Below are 14,310 nucleotides of genomic sequence, written 5' to 3' on the forward strand. Positions count from 1 at the left end.
ACAAAATCAAGATCATGACAAATTAATTTGATATTTTTTATTAGTGTGACAGTGAGACAATCTTATATCAAACTGTATTCGTACAGAGTGAGATACAGAAGTGTATTTCCATATTTTGCATAAAAATGAACAGTTTGTGAAGGTTTCTTCAGCTGTTATGCTCACACTAACACAATCATGCATATTTCAATAAGGGTGTTTTGATCATAAAAAGCATTAAAAATATATATATTTACACTATGAACAAAAAAGATGATGTGCTAAATTATATCATCAGTCAATTGCACGTTTGGTCTCTTCATTGTGGCATAAATATATTATTTTTTTTGTGAGCGACTTTGGAAAAACAGTCAAAACATACAACCAATTAAAACATTTTGCTTTAGCATGACCCAAAGTCCTGCTGCAACAACAGATCAGATATTTTAATTTGTGATAGTGACTGATTTTTTTCTACAGAGTTCTTGCCACAGTTTATTTTTGTAGGTTGCAGTGCCCTCTACAGATCAGGACAAGCATGGATATGTTAGGACATGAATAACAGATGATAAAAGGTTTATTTTCCTTTGCTGGCCACAGTAAAGTAGGCCTTCTCAATTTCAATGTCGGCCGGACATGTTTGTTTGAACTCCTCTCTCTCGTTGGCGTTTTGAAGGTATCGCCATACGCCTGTGAACTGGGCTGGGATGTCGAAGTCGCAGTACTTCTTGGCAGCAATCTGAAACAAATGGAAAAGGAAATCAAAAATCACGCATCTTTGAGAAATAGAGTACACAAGATCAGAGATTGAAGAAGTGTTCGGATTCATTATGAAAGTAAAACTACAAATGAATCCTGCTTTCAAGATCCTACATGAGTAGAGAAGTATTATCAGAAAAACATCCTTGAAATAGCAAAAACAAAAGTACACATTCTGCAGAAAAATTCCCCCTGTGACACGTAATAAATTACATAATTAGACTGTTTATGCAGAATGTGAAAGTAACATTTTCTTGTAATAGTTGGTGGAGGTTGAGCTGGTTTTAAGTACTGGGAGTTTATATACAGACAGCTGCAATTTCCCAACTTAGGGGTCAAGTTCACTCCAAAGGACCAGATGGTTTATGTTAGAGGAAAATAAACTAAAATACATTTCTGTTTCACAAATTTGTATTTATCTTTGCATTAATCCCTGTATTGTGAAATATTGAATAGTTCATTCAAAATTTGAGCCTCAAACAGTTGACGATCTGAGATGTTTAAAGGGAAAATGTCTCTTTGGAGGAATTCCTAACAACTCGTAGACATCTGAAACTTGAAAATTAGTCCTGTGGTTCAGAAGCCAAAAAAGGAAATAATCTTTTACAAAGAATTGTATTTCTTAGCTATATTATATGAAATCTTAATGTAAAAGTAATTTGTAACTATAGCTGTAATATAAATTTAGGGGAGAATAAAGTATACTTGAATATATTCAAGTAAAACGAGTATCAACCACCCCAAAATTGTATGAATTATTGTATGAACAGACTACTATACCAGAGATGACCCAAAAACACTAAAACAACCAGTACACTGTCTCACCCGAATAACATGCAGTTTGGGCAGCAGGTTGCAGTCGGCTAAAGTGAGGCGGTCACCGTCCAGAAACCTCCTCTTGGAGATGCCAATGGTTTCTCTGGAGTTGTGGTCGATCTCCTCGGGGAGGGGAGAGTTCAGGTAGTCATCCAGACGCTTGAACTCCCGCAGGAGGTTTTTCTCATGAACTGGAGGATTAAAAGTATAATTTACTGAAGCTTTCTTTTATCTCACATTCATGTAAGAGTAAGTAAAAATAAGTAAAGAAGCACCTCAGACATGATAAGTACTTAAATGGTTGAACATATCATAGTTTTTTGGGAACACCAGACTGCTGAAAAGGTCTCTAAGTGAGGCAAATGGCTTTTAGTTTGACATAAAAATAGGAACATTGACCAGAAATCAGGAAAATATGTTGTTGTTGGATGGCACTGGCTGTTTGGATTAAATGTACAGCATGTGCCGTATTTCTACAACAGTATCCTACTCGGATTGTTTCTCTCTTTTCTTTATTTTTCTACTTTTTAATTAGTTTTCTGCTTTGCTGTGATTATTTAGGTGCATTTAAATCCCACAATGAGTGTCCTTTTGAGCATTGTCATTTAAAAAAAAAGTAAAACATTATGAGCTTTAATTTGTTTAATGAATGAGAAGAAAGACTTACAGGCATTGTTTGGACTGTTCTTGATGAAAGCAGAGAACTTTGCAAAAATGTCAGCACCCACGTCAAAGGACTCTTTGTTTAGTGGGCTGAGATGAGGATACCTGTAGAGAGAAGGCAGGAGAACGTTGGGAAACACTTTCTGTTTAATGAGAATAAGCCATCTTCAAATTCAATTCAAATGCTTGATTAATATTTGTATAATGATTAAGCACACAGTACCTGGGAGGGGCTATTGTTTGTTCAAGAAACTCCTCGATTTTGATGAAGTCTGTTTTGAGGGTGCCGTTGTAAAGGAGGAAAGGAGGATTAGTCCCTGGAGCCAGGTCCTTGAGCTCTGCTGGCTTCCTGAGAGAGAGAACAGATGGAAGAGGAAAGTTTACAAGGATGTGATTATTCACGTTATCATTAATTCAGTCTGTTATCAAACATGTCAAAACTGAGCTTTGAAATCAGAGGCCGAGCTGGTTATCGAGGCTGTCTCAATCAAATGTGGAACTATGGATTAATGATTTCAACACTGCCTGTTGGTTCAGTTGCAAAAACACACAGCGCTGGGAGTGGTCAGCTATTTAAGAGGCCTGTTTTGTGTATGTGTGTGTGTGTGTGTGTGTGTGTGTGTGTGTGTGTGTGTGTGTGTGTGTGTGTGTGTGTGTGTGTGTGTGTGTGTGTTTGTGTTCTGAATCATTCAATTATCAGCGTCCTTTCAAAGTTTCCTGATCTTATTTGCTTACCGGTAATGACCCTGAGAAATTCACACAATAAAGACTCAATTAAAGAAGGTGTTTGTGTGAAGGCGACACAGAGCTCTTTGTACACTTTTGGGTTTACGGGCTCCTCCCTCTAAACTCAACGCAACACACCTTTTAACTGCGAGGAAAAAAAAACATCTCAATTTCTCTGTTGATACTTCTTTAAAAGAAAACTGTGTGAAAGTGCCTCGCACCAGATGCTCAGGAAGTGTTTTTTGCCAGAGGAGGAGAGGGGGGGTGCTTACTTCCTCATGTCGACAGTGGTCACCGTAAACTTGACTCCTTTCAGCCACAGCACCATGAAGAGCCTCTGGCAGAACGGGCAGTTCCCCACGTTCTCGCCATCATGACCAGCCTGGAAAAACAGTGAAACATCAGAGAATTTGACTTTATGATCATATGAGAAACTCACAAAATTCAACACGTCCAGTTTTAGTACACAATCACAATATCCCTCCTCTTCCCTGAAAGGAGGGATTTTGGAAGTGAGTGGGGATATTTCCTCCGTAGAGGGGAAAAGAAGGAATTGTCTTAAAGACAAACATTTGCTCTCCTCTTTCAGCCTGCTTGTGTCTGTTCAAAGCCCCACGTCAGGTTTTCTGAGCTCTGGCTTTGAGCCAATGTGCCAACGTATTGAAAAAGTTAAAGAAAAAGTTTGGGAAATGAGAAGGAGAAGTGATATCAATCTTCTCAAACTATTTCTATAAGTGATTAGATTTTAGATTAGATTTTAAATATTACATCTGCAAATATCTAATGTATGTTGAGCTGTCTGGTGCTGTTTTTGAGCTCCACATGACCTTTCTCTACATATCAGAAGACACTGTGTCTCTGCACTGATAAAAAACAACTGAAACACCTCTGAGAGCAAGATATATTTTACAGTTTGGATATTGAGAAATGAGCTATGTGTTTATGTAATGTCTTGATATAGACAACTGTATCTACATGTATGCGTAACTAAGTGGGTGTGCCAGGTTCATGCTTGGGGCCAGACACCCTGTATGCTCCCCCGCTCTCTCTGGGTGTGCGATGATAAGATGGACTGTCTGTGGCCAGAGTTCACTGATAAAAAAAAAAGTTTTAAAAAAAAGTGGTGTGACACTCAGCAGGGACACAAACACTTCAACATCTGCAGCACATGGGTATCTGAGTCCTCTGATTGATGCTCATACAGCAATGTATTAAGAGCTCTACGCTTTTTTACAAATGTGATAAAAGAGCAGAAAATCCTTGTGTGACGCCTATAAAATTTTCTCAGGAGGAGATAATATAAAAACAGGAAAATCAGGTGATAAATTCATGTAGAATCAAATTATACTCAGCATGTGTTTGACAGTGAATTCAAGTGTAGTTTTTGCTTCATATATGAATATTTTTTTCTACAAGCTATTAATGAAAGACATTAAGACTTACCTTAATGAACAACTCAATGATCGGCTCCTTGTCTGAGTTCTGCCGTAGTGCCATGTCGTCCCAAAAAAACTGTTTTATTTACTTTTTCTTTTAAAAAATTCCCAGCAGTTGCTCCAGTCAAAGCCTCTCCTTGATTAAACTCAGGGTTTTTTTTGTTCAACCTCCCCAAAAATCCCCAAAAAGCTGATAACAGTGTCCTTGAACAAGCTGCTCTGGTTTCAAGTGTCTTTGTGGTTGTAGACGTCAGGAGAAAGTGTGACACCTCAGGGCTGGTTGTGTTTTGTCTGAGGGCTCCTTGCAGGCTATCGCTTTGAACATACTTCACAAGTCAGTAGGGAGAAGAGGGAGGGATCCAGAGAATGGGCGGGGTACACACACACACAGGACACGCTTATATACCCAAAGCCAAAATCTATGAGGAGAGCTTTAAATAGACATTGTACAAAATACAGGAACTGGTAAAGGTGTATGACTCAAAACACACACATTCACACAACTCATTTTAGCCAATTCAATTCCAACACTGTAAAACATGGAGGGATAATACACCTGGAAGGCTTTCAATACAAAGCACCTTCTGTGTATTTAGTGACACTTTGGAAAAAAGTAAAGACTCCTAATCTAATTTTCTGGCAGAAAAGGAGCCTTCAGTCCCCCATCTGTTTGTCTGAATGTGAACAGTGTGACAGGAATGTAAGAAATATCTGACCACATGCTTTAAAAGTCTATACTGTACTGATTTGTCTCAATGTGTTTGTATATATTTGATAATGAATAACGTTTATTTTTAGATGATGAAGACAAAATGTGGAGGTTTTTCTTGTTTTAGTGCATTTTGATAAGAAGAAAATCTAATTACATCCATTTCAAATCATCCCTTTACCTATTTTTTCTTAACTTATAGGTAGTATAGTCTTTGGTGAAAAGTATAACTAAGAAAAAATTTTAAAGTCTTATATTTAGTACATTTTTGAGTACTATACTGGAATATTGCAATGTTATATTACTTACTATCTCTACTACAATAGATGTCAGAAGGAAATATTTATGTGACAACTGTAATAAGTAGTTATTTTGCATATAAGAATACAAAATCAATAAATTGCATAATTATAAAATATGATGCACTTTTATAAAGTATTAGAGTACTAAACAGCATGAAAAATGTATGTAATTGTTCTAATGACATAGAACATGACTAATAGGTTTTATTTGTAAAACAGCTATTTAGTCTTTTGTGCCTGTTTTTAGTTGTTTTTTTAACTTGTTGGTTTCTTTACATTGTCAAAACACTTGTGTTATCCTGTAACATGAGTGAGTGTTATATGCAGACTAATGCATCACTAACTGAATATAAAGTTCATAATCATATAACAGTGAGTGGCCTGCATAATGAGTATTTACCCTCGATACTACATCTTGGTAATATTACTATTAGTAAACTTTCAAATACAGAACTTTCACTGGAGTATTTTATAAAATATCATACTGCTTTTTAAGAATCATCATTATTTAATATAGATCATCTTCTTAGAAGTCTACATTGTTTTTTCTAGTTTTAAGCCCACAGAAAGGGTCCCATTATAGTTTGTAACATTTCTTTAAAACAATAATGGGAAATTTTGGGGGTATTTTGAATAACTGACTGTATCATGGCAGAGGGAATCCCCTATGTGTTTAAGGCATAGAAAGTGCAGGGAGGTGGAGGTTAGCTTTCATTACTTTCATTGCTGACTTGCTTTGCATGTGATAGTAAAGGAGCGAAGAAAACAAAGTATTAAAAAACACTTTCACTTTTCCACGATGAGATATTTTTTCCAAGGAAAACAATATTTTCTGGAAGTAGTAATGATTAGTAAATCTTTCCTGATAAATGAATGAGGATGAATGAATGATTATTTACTTTCATTTCAAGGCCATGTGTCTTTAGGGAGATTGGTGCAGGGGGCTCAGTTCATGATGTGTTTCTTGTAATATGGTATCATTAACTGTAAACAGGGGAAGCGAGATTTCATTAAAAAAAATCCCCAAGTTGTGGTTAAGACTTCCCTAAAGTAATATGCCAGATTATGCAATGCTTAACAAGGAATTTAGAAAGAAGACGATAAACATGTAAGGCTCTGTGCCATGTACTTGACTCATTTATCTAGCTGAGAGGATTTGGGGAATTTTAAACACTCAGGGGGAGGATGAAGAACAAACGCATCCCACTGAAATTCCAAACAAATCCAGGAAAGTTGATGAATAATGTTTGATCATTGCAGGAAATGTCACGGCAGCAGATAAAGTGGTAGAAAACAAAAGTGGGAGAAAATCCTGAACGTTTCCAGCAATCTCAAACCTAATCTCTCTTTCCACACAGTGGTATGACCCCTCCTCAAAGACAGTCACACTAGTTTTAAGGAACAATTAGTCACTTTATTAACACTTCCTATGGGAGGTGTATGGAATTTTTACAGGAGAGTAAAGTGTGGGAGTGTCACGCTTACTGAAACATGATTAAAACGGTCTCTCCCAGTCCTTTCAGATTATCAGCCTCCATTATTTCGTCCACTCTGCTGCAGTGGAGGGAGTGTTTATTGGAGCTTGCATGATAAATGACTCTTGTTCCATTGAGAAATTAATTTTGATTCACCTTCGCAACTGTACGCAATTGCTGATAACGTACTGGGCTCATCACTGGCAATGACTTTACAAGTACAGTATTATGTGTCAGTGTTTGGCTTCTATGGCAACAGTCACCACATGGGGTTGAAACAGAGAGGATATGTAAAAGGGAAAGCAAGGTTAAAATCACAGCCTTTGTATTAAATTGATCACAGGCAATTTTGGTTGCTAGGAACTTCAACAGGAAAGATTTCCTGAGTATTCCTGGAAAAAGCTGGCAGCAGTGGAAACACCAATGACCTTCCACTTCCCCAAAAACACACAAAAAGATGGGGAAAAGCACTGTCTCATGGATAAAGACACACATACACACACATATCTCTGCTGGACATACACAGCAACTGGAAGTGACCTGGAAAAAATGGCCTTATCTCAATAAACAGGACACTCAGTGTTGACTTCTGGGCCCACGATAATGAGCCTTTATTATGACATTTTACACATACACAAACACACACACACACACACTCACACACAGACACACGCACCCAGAGACAAGAGAATGGTAAGAATAAGAATAAGCTTAAAATGAACTATTTCCTTAAACTCACAGTATAAAACAATATAATCTTTATACTGGAGGCTGTAACAAACAATCAAATGAGTCAAATCACAGGTTTGTGCAGGAAGTGTCTCTCAAATAAAAGTGTTGATGTTGTGAGATTACTGCTCGACAGGTCTATGTCTGAAATGTTGTTTTTGTGCATTGTGTAAAAATAGAAATAAATTAATCTGTTTCCATCTGCACAAATTGACAGAGGATCAACCCTGCAGCAACAAGCTCTCAGCTCTGTGATCGACAGGGGTTGACAGGGGGTGGCTGCTTCTTGTGAACACAATGGCATCATTGACCTACTGACTGTTCTGTCCTATGCAGAAAGTCATTGCAACACAAGACATTACAACAAACCCGGGGGTCTGTCATGCTGGATATGCACAATGACAGTACCACAGAGTTTCTGCCGGTCTCTCTGTGTTCTGCCTCTCATTTTGGCTCTGAAGATACACAGCGCACATTCGGCTCCTGACTTTTCTCGTAAGTGCTTCGTTTTTCTAAATCAGTAATTGTTTTAGTAGGAGAAACTCAAAATGCTGACAATCCTGAAAGGCATCCAGCATTTAGTAATTTATCTCCACATCCTGCTTTTCCAAACAGCTGGCGCAGCTCATGCTAAGAGACCAGAATCAAGGTCCTGAACTTAGAACTTCAGAGAACAGGACCAGATACTCCCAAAACAATAAATAAATTGAATTTGATTTATTTGTTACCATGTTGAGAAGTTTTGTTGTTTGGGCTGTATGACGTTATAATCACAATGATAAGTTCATACATAGCAGGAGGTCGCCTTTGTCTCAGAGACCTCTATTGTGAGCATTGCAGTGTATCTCTATATCTGACCCCGGCAGATATCTCCATTTTTTGGTGTGGTTACAGGCTCTGAGGGGCCTAATAATAGTTCATTGTAAGTGAGTGCCTGGTACTGCCTCCTTCGCTCCCTAAAGCTGCTCCTGGCCTCTGTGGTGCACACAAACAAACAACCCCCCCCCCCCACACACACACACACACACAAACACACACACAAACACACAAACACACACACACACAAGACACAAGGGGGCGCGTACGGGAAGCACACATGGGAGGGGAGAGTTCACTTTAGTGTCTATTTTCCATTGTCGTTCATGTTTTTATGTGTGTGTGGTCATACTCCAAATATTGTGTTGAGGAGCTACACCCAGAGACTGAGACACCACCCAGTCAACAACCAGGACTGAGCTGCTAGGAGTGGAAAATAGCACCCATAGACCAAATTCAGAAAGTGTAGGATTTTTAAATGATGTATCATTTAGAGTTATTAACTGAGTCAGACAGTCAGTTCCTACTTTGTCAATAAGACAAAACAATTGCCTTGTTTTCTAATAATCCAGTTAATGCTTATTAATAGATTTAAATTAGGCAAAAATGACACATTAAACTTATGTACTTGATATTTGATATCAGCTCTTGTTTTTTAATTTGCATCACTCTGTTGAATGATCACTGTGTTTGCATGCCTGCCGACTTGCTGTGACATCATTGCACCTAAACAATGTGCTACTCATGAGTACACCCTGACGTACTTCAAGAGGATCTTGTACATTCAGCAGATATATAAAATTAAATTAGCTTTACCTTGTGTCCTCTTTTAGAGTACCTTCACACCATCCTGAAGAATCACACAGCTCATGCTTGTGAAGGAGACACTCTCACCATCGAGTGTCCCTCCAGGACATCTGTAGCCGTTCTGTCAGCCTTCTATGGACGACGTGTCCCTAATCAGCATTTATGCCCCTCTGAGAAAACAAACACAACTGTGGAGGAGGACACAGAATGCACTTCTCCAGTTGCTATAGAGGTATACATGTAAGGCTGTGCTGAATATTTCAACATGGTCTGTTTTAGATAAATAAAGCATTCTTCAGATGCTTCAAATGCTTTAATTAATGACTCGCAGCAGATGACAGTCGTCAAATGCATGTTTTCCTGCACTTGCAGAAAGTGCTGTCGGAGTGTCAGGATCGGCAGTCCTGTCACATCCCTGTCCTCAGTCCCGTTTTTGGGCAGGACCCCTGTCCTCTCACCAGCAAGTACCTTCTAGTCTCCTACAAGTGCCAACCAGGTAGGCTGCTATGATCCTGTACTCAGTGTGTGAAAACCAAAATTTCATTTAATTTCATTACTACAAATTATGCATACTTTATATTAGTGACTTTCAAAAGAATTCGACAGGTTTTTAAAAATGCATATTTATCTATTTAACTAAACAATCTCAACTCAAGGTACTTACCTGCCTGAGCTTTTGACTGTATCATACTGTCCTCATCATCACATAGTTTCATAATAATAAGCACCTCCAAGACTTTGCATCAATGTTGACCTAAAAGCTGAACTTTACAGTTCAGTCAAAAAGTCAACTCAAAGTCATCTTACTCGTTTGTTCTGGAGCTTTTGACCATAGAAGACATTTTGTTCTACCTTTCAGGCAGCCACCAGCTTCTGTTCAGTTCAGTCATGTAAAAAAATCAACTCTATGATAGGAACTTGTTTGAGATAGGCCATTGATCACAGTGAACAACATACTTATTTTTATTTCTTGTGATATAGTTATGCAATTGAACACGAGGACTGATTTGGAAAGTATGCATACAAGAAGTACACATGATTTACCACTCATGTATTGAGTAATGTATGTAATGTGTCACAACTGAATTTCAACTTTTGACATTTTATTTACATAAAGTGTTTGGCTGGAGGGTAGATTGGCAGTACTAATGAGCTAAAACATGCAAACACATAAGCATGTTCTTGAAGTTGCTTTGCTACATGCTCATCATATTATTCTTTTGTCCTTATCTGTCTGAACATGTCATCTGTTTCTTAGAGCACCACCGCACAAGACTGGTGTGTGAAAATGAGCGTTTGAGGCTGATGTGTAAGAATGAGACTGTCCTTGCCATCTACTCAGCCACGTTTGGACACCTACTGCATGGAAGTCCCCACTGTCCTCAGGAATCTGGATCACAGACTGATATGGGTCGGAAACAGGGCACAGTGTCATCTAGTGGCAAAAGAGTGGAACAAAAACACTTGTTCAGATATGGTGGAGAATAATTATTCTGCACTATTTTTCTATTAGTACACATGAATCCAAACAATAGATTACAATATAAACAGTAATAATCATAGTAATTATAAACTTTATTTGTATGTACCTTTCATACAAAATGCAGCTCAAAGTGTTTTACATTAAAGAGATAAATATTATTACATAGGCTATTATTGTTATTTTGTACTCTCCAAATATTTGGACAAATTCTATTTTAATACTTTGGCAACATTGTTCTCAGAGCTTTCATACCAATAAAGCCCATTGAATAGAACTGAAATTGAAGGCAGACATTAAGAACATTAAACAGGAAACGTGTAGATTAAAAGGAAGCAAACAAGAAAAAAATAATGCTTTGCATTAAAAAAAAGAATACAAGAATAACTTAAACAGGAAACACAGCTAAAAATCTTAAGAAGAACACATAATCAATGAAATGTAATTAAAATGCCTTAAAATGGAATAAAATGTCTTAAAGATGGTGGGATATAGTGCACAAGACATGGTGTGAAATGGTGTTATAGAGAGGCTACATTAAAAAGATGTGTTTTTAAGTGTTGTTTTAAGGAAAGTGGTGTTTAAAAGTCTTTACATACTGTAAGGTGTTACCTAATTTGGGAGCATAATTGAAGAATTGTGCTTAACAGTTATTTGTCCACTGGTGACTATTTTAAATAAAGCTACAGGCTATGTTTAATGACAGTTGTAGTGTTGCTGATCAGAGCTGAGACGAGAAACAAGAACATAAAGTTACAATTTGACATTTATTTCTCATAATAATTGCATCATATTTATTAATTAGGTCGATCTTTATTTATTCCAGAGTGTTTGTCACCTTCGGCTCTGAGGAAGGTCTCACGCAGGTGTCACACCAGGACGAACTGCTCAATACTGGCTGATACTGTGACTTTTGGGGAACCCTGCTTCCCTGGGACCAGGAAACACCTGCGGGTGTCCTTCACATGTGGTGAGAGACAAACCGGATGTTACAGCTCGTTACTGTGGTGATATGGTTTGCTGTGTTATGTAAAAAATCTCTAATTTCTTCTTTAGTGCCCCGATATCTTCTGGAAGATGTGGGTCGAGGAACAACAGATCCTTTCATGATCTCTGACTACACACATGGTGAGAGTTGGACTGAATATTCAGTGGTTTTATAGCATGCAGAGTTTGACTGGTGTCTGAGCTCAGACCCCTCTCACCTGCAGGTGGATGGTACACTGGCCCCACCTACAGGCCTCAAAACGTGCTCTTAACCAACTCTCTGGAGATCATTGAAAAAATGTTGGGTATGTGCACTGATGCCTGTAGACCTCAGTTATGTAAAATTCTTATTATTAGACCATAAATATGGGCCTACAGGTGTTTTGGCATGCTTCAGTACAACAGAAATGTTAGAGTAACAGCGGAATAGCAGCCTCCTAAACATGTTAACAGTAGCACATTAAAAACTGGGGGGAGGCTTTCAATGCTTAGAAATTATTGTTTTGCCTCTCAGGTTCCCCTATGTTTTCTGTTTAGTAACACTGAATCTGCATAAATACTTAACATTACTGTGGACCATTTTTTTTAAAAGCATGTCATAGATTGTTTGTGGTTTTTAACTTTCTTTCAGGCAACTTGTGGTTCCTTTTTTTTAGTTTATTACAGTATTGCACTAAGTTGCACATCATGAATTGCTCAAGATACATTAGTAAACAATCAACTTTTAATTGACTTTTTTTTCAACGTTACATTATAATCGCATCATAATTCAGTTGAAAGTTTAGATTGTTCCTAAAATTCCTCTGTGCTTTCGCCCTGATGACGAAAGCACGGTCCCCTCTAGATTTCAACCTTGACTTTGGAACAGCCAGAAGGGCCCCACCCGAGGATTTAAGGCCGCGGGCCGCCTGAATGTAAACGTGAGGACACGTCGAATGAACTGCCTGGTGTATAAATTGTTGAATCTTTGACGTCTAACTAGATCTGTTAAACTCCTCAGTCACCTCTCACAACTAGTGTGAAAGCAAACATTCAAGGGCCTGAACACACTCAGACCACTTCTACAAACAGGGCAAAAGTCTGAGGGCATCTGGTGGACTGGTGGAAAATGGCAACCAAGGAACACAAAGCTGTGAACCTTAACATTAAATTAACTTAAGGTTAACCTCGAAAAAAAAAGCGGAAAAAGGTGTACAATGAGAGTGAACACGACGATATAAGTCTTTTAGGTTCCTGTGCCCCGGAGTTTATTATCTCACAATCCATTGATGTATAGTCACATCCATGAATTTAACTGAATAATCAACAAATGTGTACAATTATAGAAAGAATGAATGTAAGCATAATAGATGTTTGCATTAAAATAGCATTCAAAAAACAACTATGTAGTTTCAGATACTCATGTTCCCACCAGCAGTTGAACAGACTGACTTTAAAGACTTACCTAACCCTAACCTTGTTCTCAACTGCATGACCACGCTATAATAATGTAAGTTTGACAGATAAATACATTTTAAAAATCCTCAATGTTTACTGTGTCCGATCACCTATCTTGAGTTTGAACCCTTTGCATGTTGATTTTTCATGATGTAATGACAACTGAATTAGGAGGTTGTTTGAAAACGAGGAAAAAGGTTGGTTTTTGAGTCTAAAAATTTAACTTTGGAAAAATGGTCTGTAGTAATGGAAAGTTTGTAAGATTTGTATAATGGCAAACACAAAGATGACCAGTGTCATCTTTCAGAGAAATATTTGGTGCAGAGTGCCAGGATAACTGGTTTTTGGCAGATAATTGTGAATTTTCTGTGTTATGCCAGCAGATATTGAGGCTGGTTTGATCATAATTTGCCTCTTTTTCTAGGTCTGCCAGAGCGAGTGGCTCTGTACTTTGTCTCTGGGATCTGTGCTGGTCTGGTTTTCCTGCTCTGCCTGTTTGGCATACGCTCCACAATAGTGAAGGATGTGAAGGGTCTGGTTTCTGACCTGAAAGAGGAGCTGAAAGCATCTCGCAAACAGCGCAGGGAGCTCATGGAGGACCTCTACGACGACGACATCTCAGACACGTCATCTTTCCGTCGCCTCACGCAGTCCTACAGAGCAGCAGACATCTTCAGCCCGTCCACTCTGGCAGTCGAGATGGTTGACCGTCAGCTGGAGCAGACAAGGGATCATCCCAATGGAGACATCTGGCCACAGCAGGACTCCAGCCCCTATGCCATTCACAAGATTAAAACTTACAACCACTAACAGACATCACATGTATTAATAAAACTACTCAGAGCAACTTTCACTTTAAGTTGCAGACTAAAATGAGATAATTGTTTTCCTTTTAAAAGAATATAACTGTGCTGCATTCTCTGTGTATTTTTACTCAAGTGACTGTGAGAGATTAGGAGTGACATATATAATATAATGTAATAATGTATCATTATTAAGATTGTTCCTTTAATTTAGTTCAACACAAGACAAATTAACAGTAAGACCAACGATTCAGACTCAGTTCATTTTTCTTTTGTTTTTCTTTTTCTTTTTTGTATGATATTGTGTATATATGTAGAGACCAGTATTTACTAGATATTGCAATGTACTGTAAGTCATTCTAAGTAATAAAGATTGTGTTGGGGAG

At 38.0% G+C, this 14,310-nt stretch overlaps 2 protein-coding genes across 2 annotated transcripts; one reads left to right on the forward strand and one right to left on the reverse strand.

Moving 5' to 3' along the window:
- Nucleotides 1–63: 63 nt before the first annotated feature.
- On the reverse strand, nt 64–4,673 carry clic2 (chloride intracellular channel 2). Its single transcript, XM_062426260.1, has 6 exons — nt 4,387–4,673; nt 3,216–3,325; nt 2,441–2,566; nt 2,222–2,322; nt 1,564–1,745; nt 64–718 (listed from the first exon to the last, which is right to left on the reverse strand). The coding sequence occupies exons 1-6, from the start codon at nt 4,438–4,440 to the stop codon at nt 557–559; spliced, it is 735 nt and encodes a 244-aa protein (XP_062282244.1). The 5' UTR covers nt 4,441–4,673; the 3' UTR covers nt 64–556.
- A 2,851-nt stretch (nt 4,674–7,524) lies between these two features.
- si:ch73-335m24.2 (protein eva-1 homolog C) lies at nt 7,525–14,159 on the forward strand. Its single transcript, XM_062426258.1, has 8 exons — nt 7,525–7,558; nt 7,812–8,089; nt 9,244–9,449; nt 9,590–9,713; nt 10,476–10,628; nt 11,524–11,667; nt 11,754–11,825; nt 13,546–14,159. The coding sequence occupies exons 2-8, from the start codon at nt 7,993–7,995 to the stop codon at nt 13,929–13,931; spliced, it is 1,182 nt and encodes a 393-aa protein (XP_062282242.1). The 5' UTR covers nt 7,525–7,558; nt 7,812–7,992; the 3' UTR covers nt 13,932–14,159.
- Nucleotides 14,160–14,310: the final 151 nt, after the last annotated feature.

Source organism: Scomber scombrus, chromosome 9 (assembly GCF_963691925.1).
Source record: "Scomber scombrus chromosome 9, fScoSco1.1, whole genome shotgun sequence".
Classification (NCBI taxonomy): Eukaryota; Metazoa; Chordata; class Actinopteri; order Scombriformes; family Scombridae; genus Scomber; species Scomber scombrus.

Coding starts and splice junctions, on each gene's coding strand:
- clic2 (XM_062426260.1), bottom strand. CDS start 4,440: ATGGCACTACGGCAGAACTCAGACAAGGAGCCGATCATTGAGTTGTTC. Junction 2,567..3,215: donor ACCACTGTCGACATGAGGAA/GTAAGCACCCCC, acceptor TCTCTCTCTCAG/GAAGCCAGCAGAGCTCAAGG. Junction 719..1,563: donor CCAAACTGCATGTTATTCGG/GTGAGACAGTGT, acceptor CATTTGTTTCAG/ATTGCTGCCAAGAAGTACTG.
- si:ch73-335m24.2 (XM_062426258.1), top strand. CDS start 7,993: ATGACAGTACCACAGAGTTTCTGCCGGTCTCTCTGTGTTCTGCCTCTC. Junction 9,714..10,475: donor CTCCTACAAGTGCCAACCAG/GTAGGCTGCTAT, acceptor TCTGTTTCTTAG/AGCACCACCGCACAAGACTG. Junction 11,826..13,545: donor GATCTCTGACTACACACATG/GTGAGAGTTGGA, acceptor CTCTTTTTCTAG/GTCTGCCAGAGCGAGTGGCT.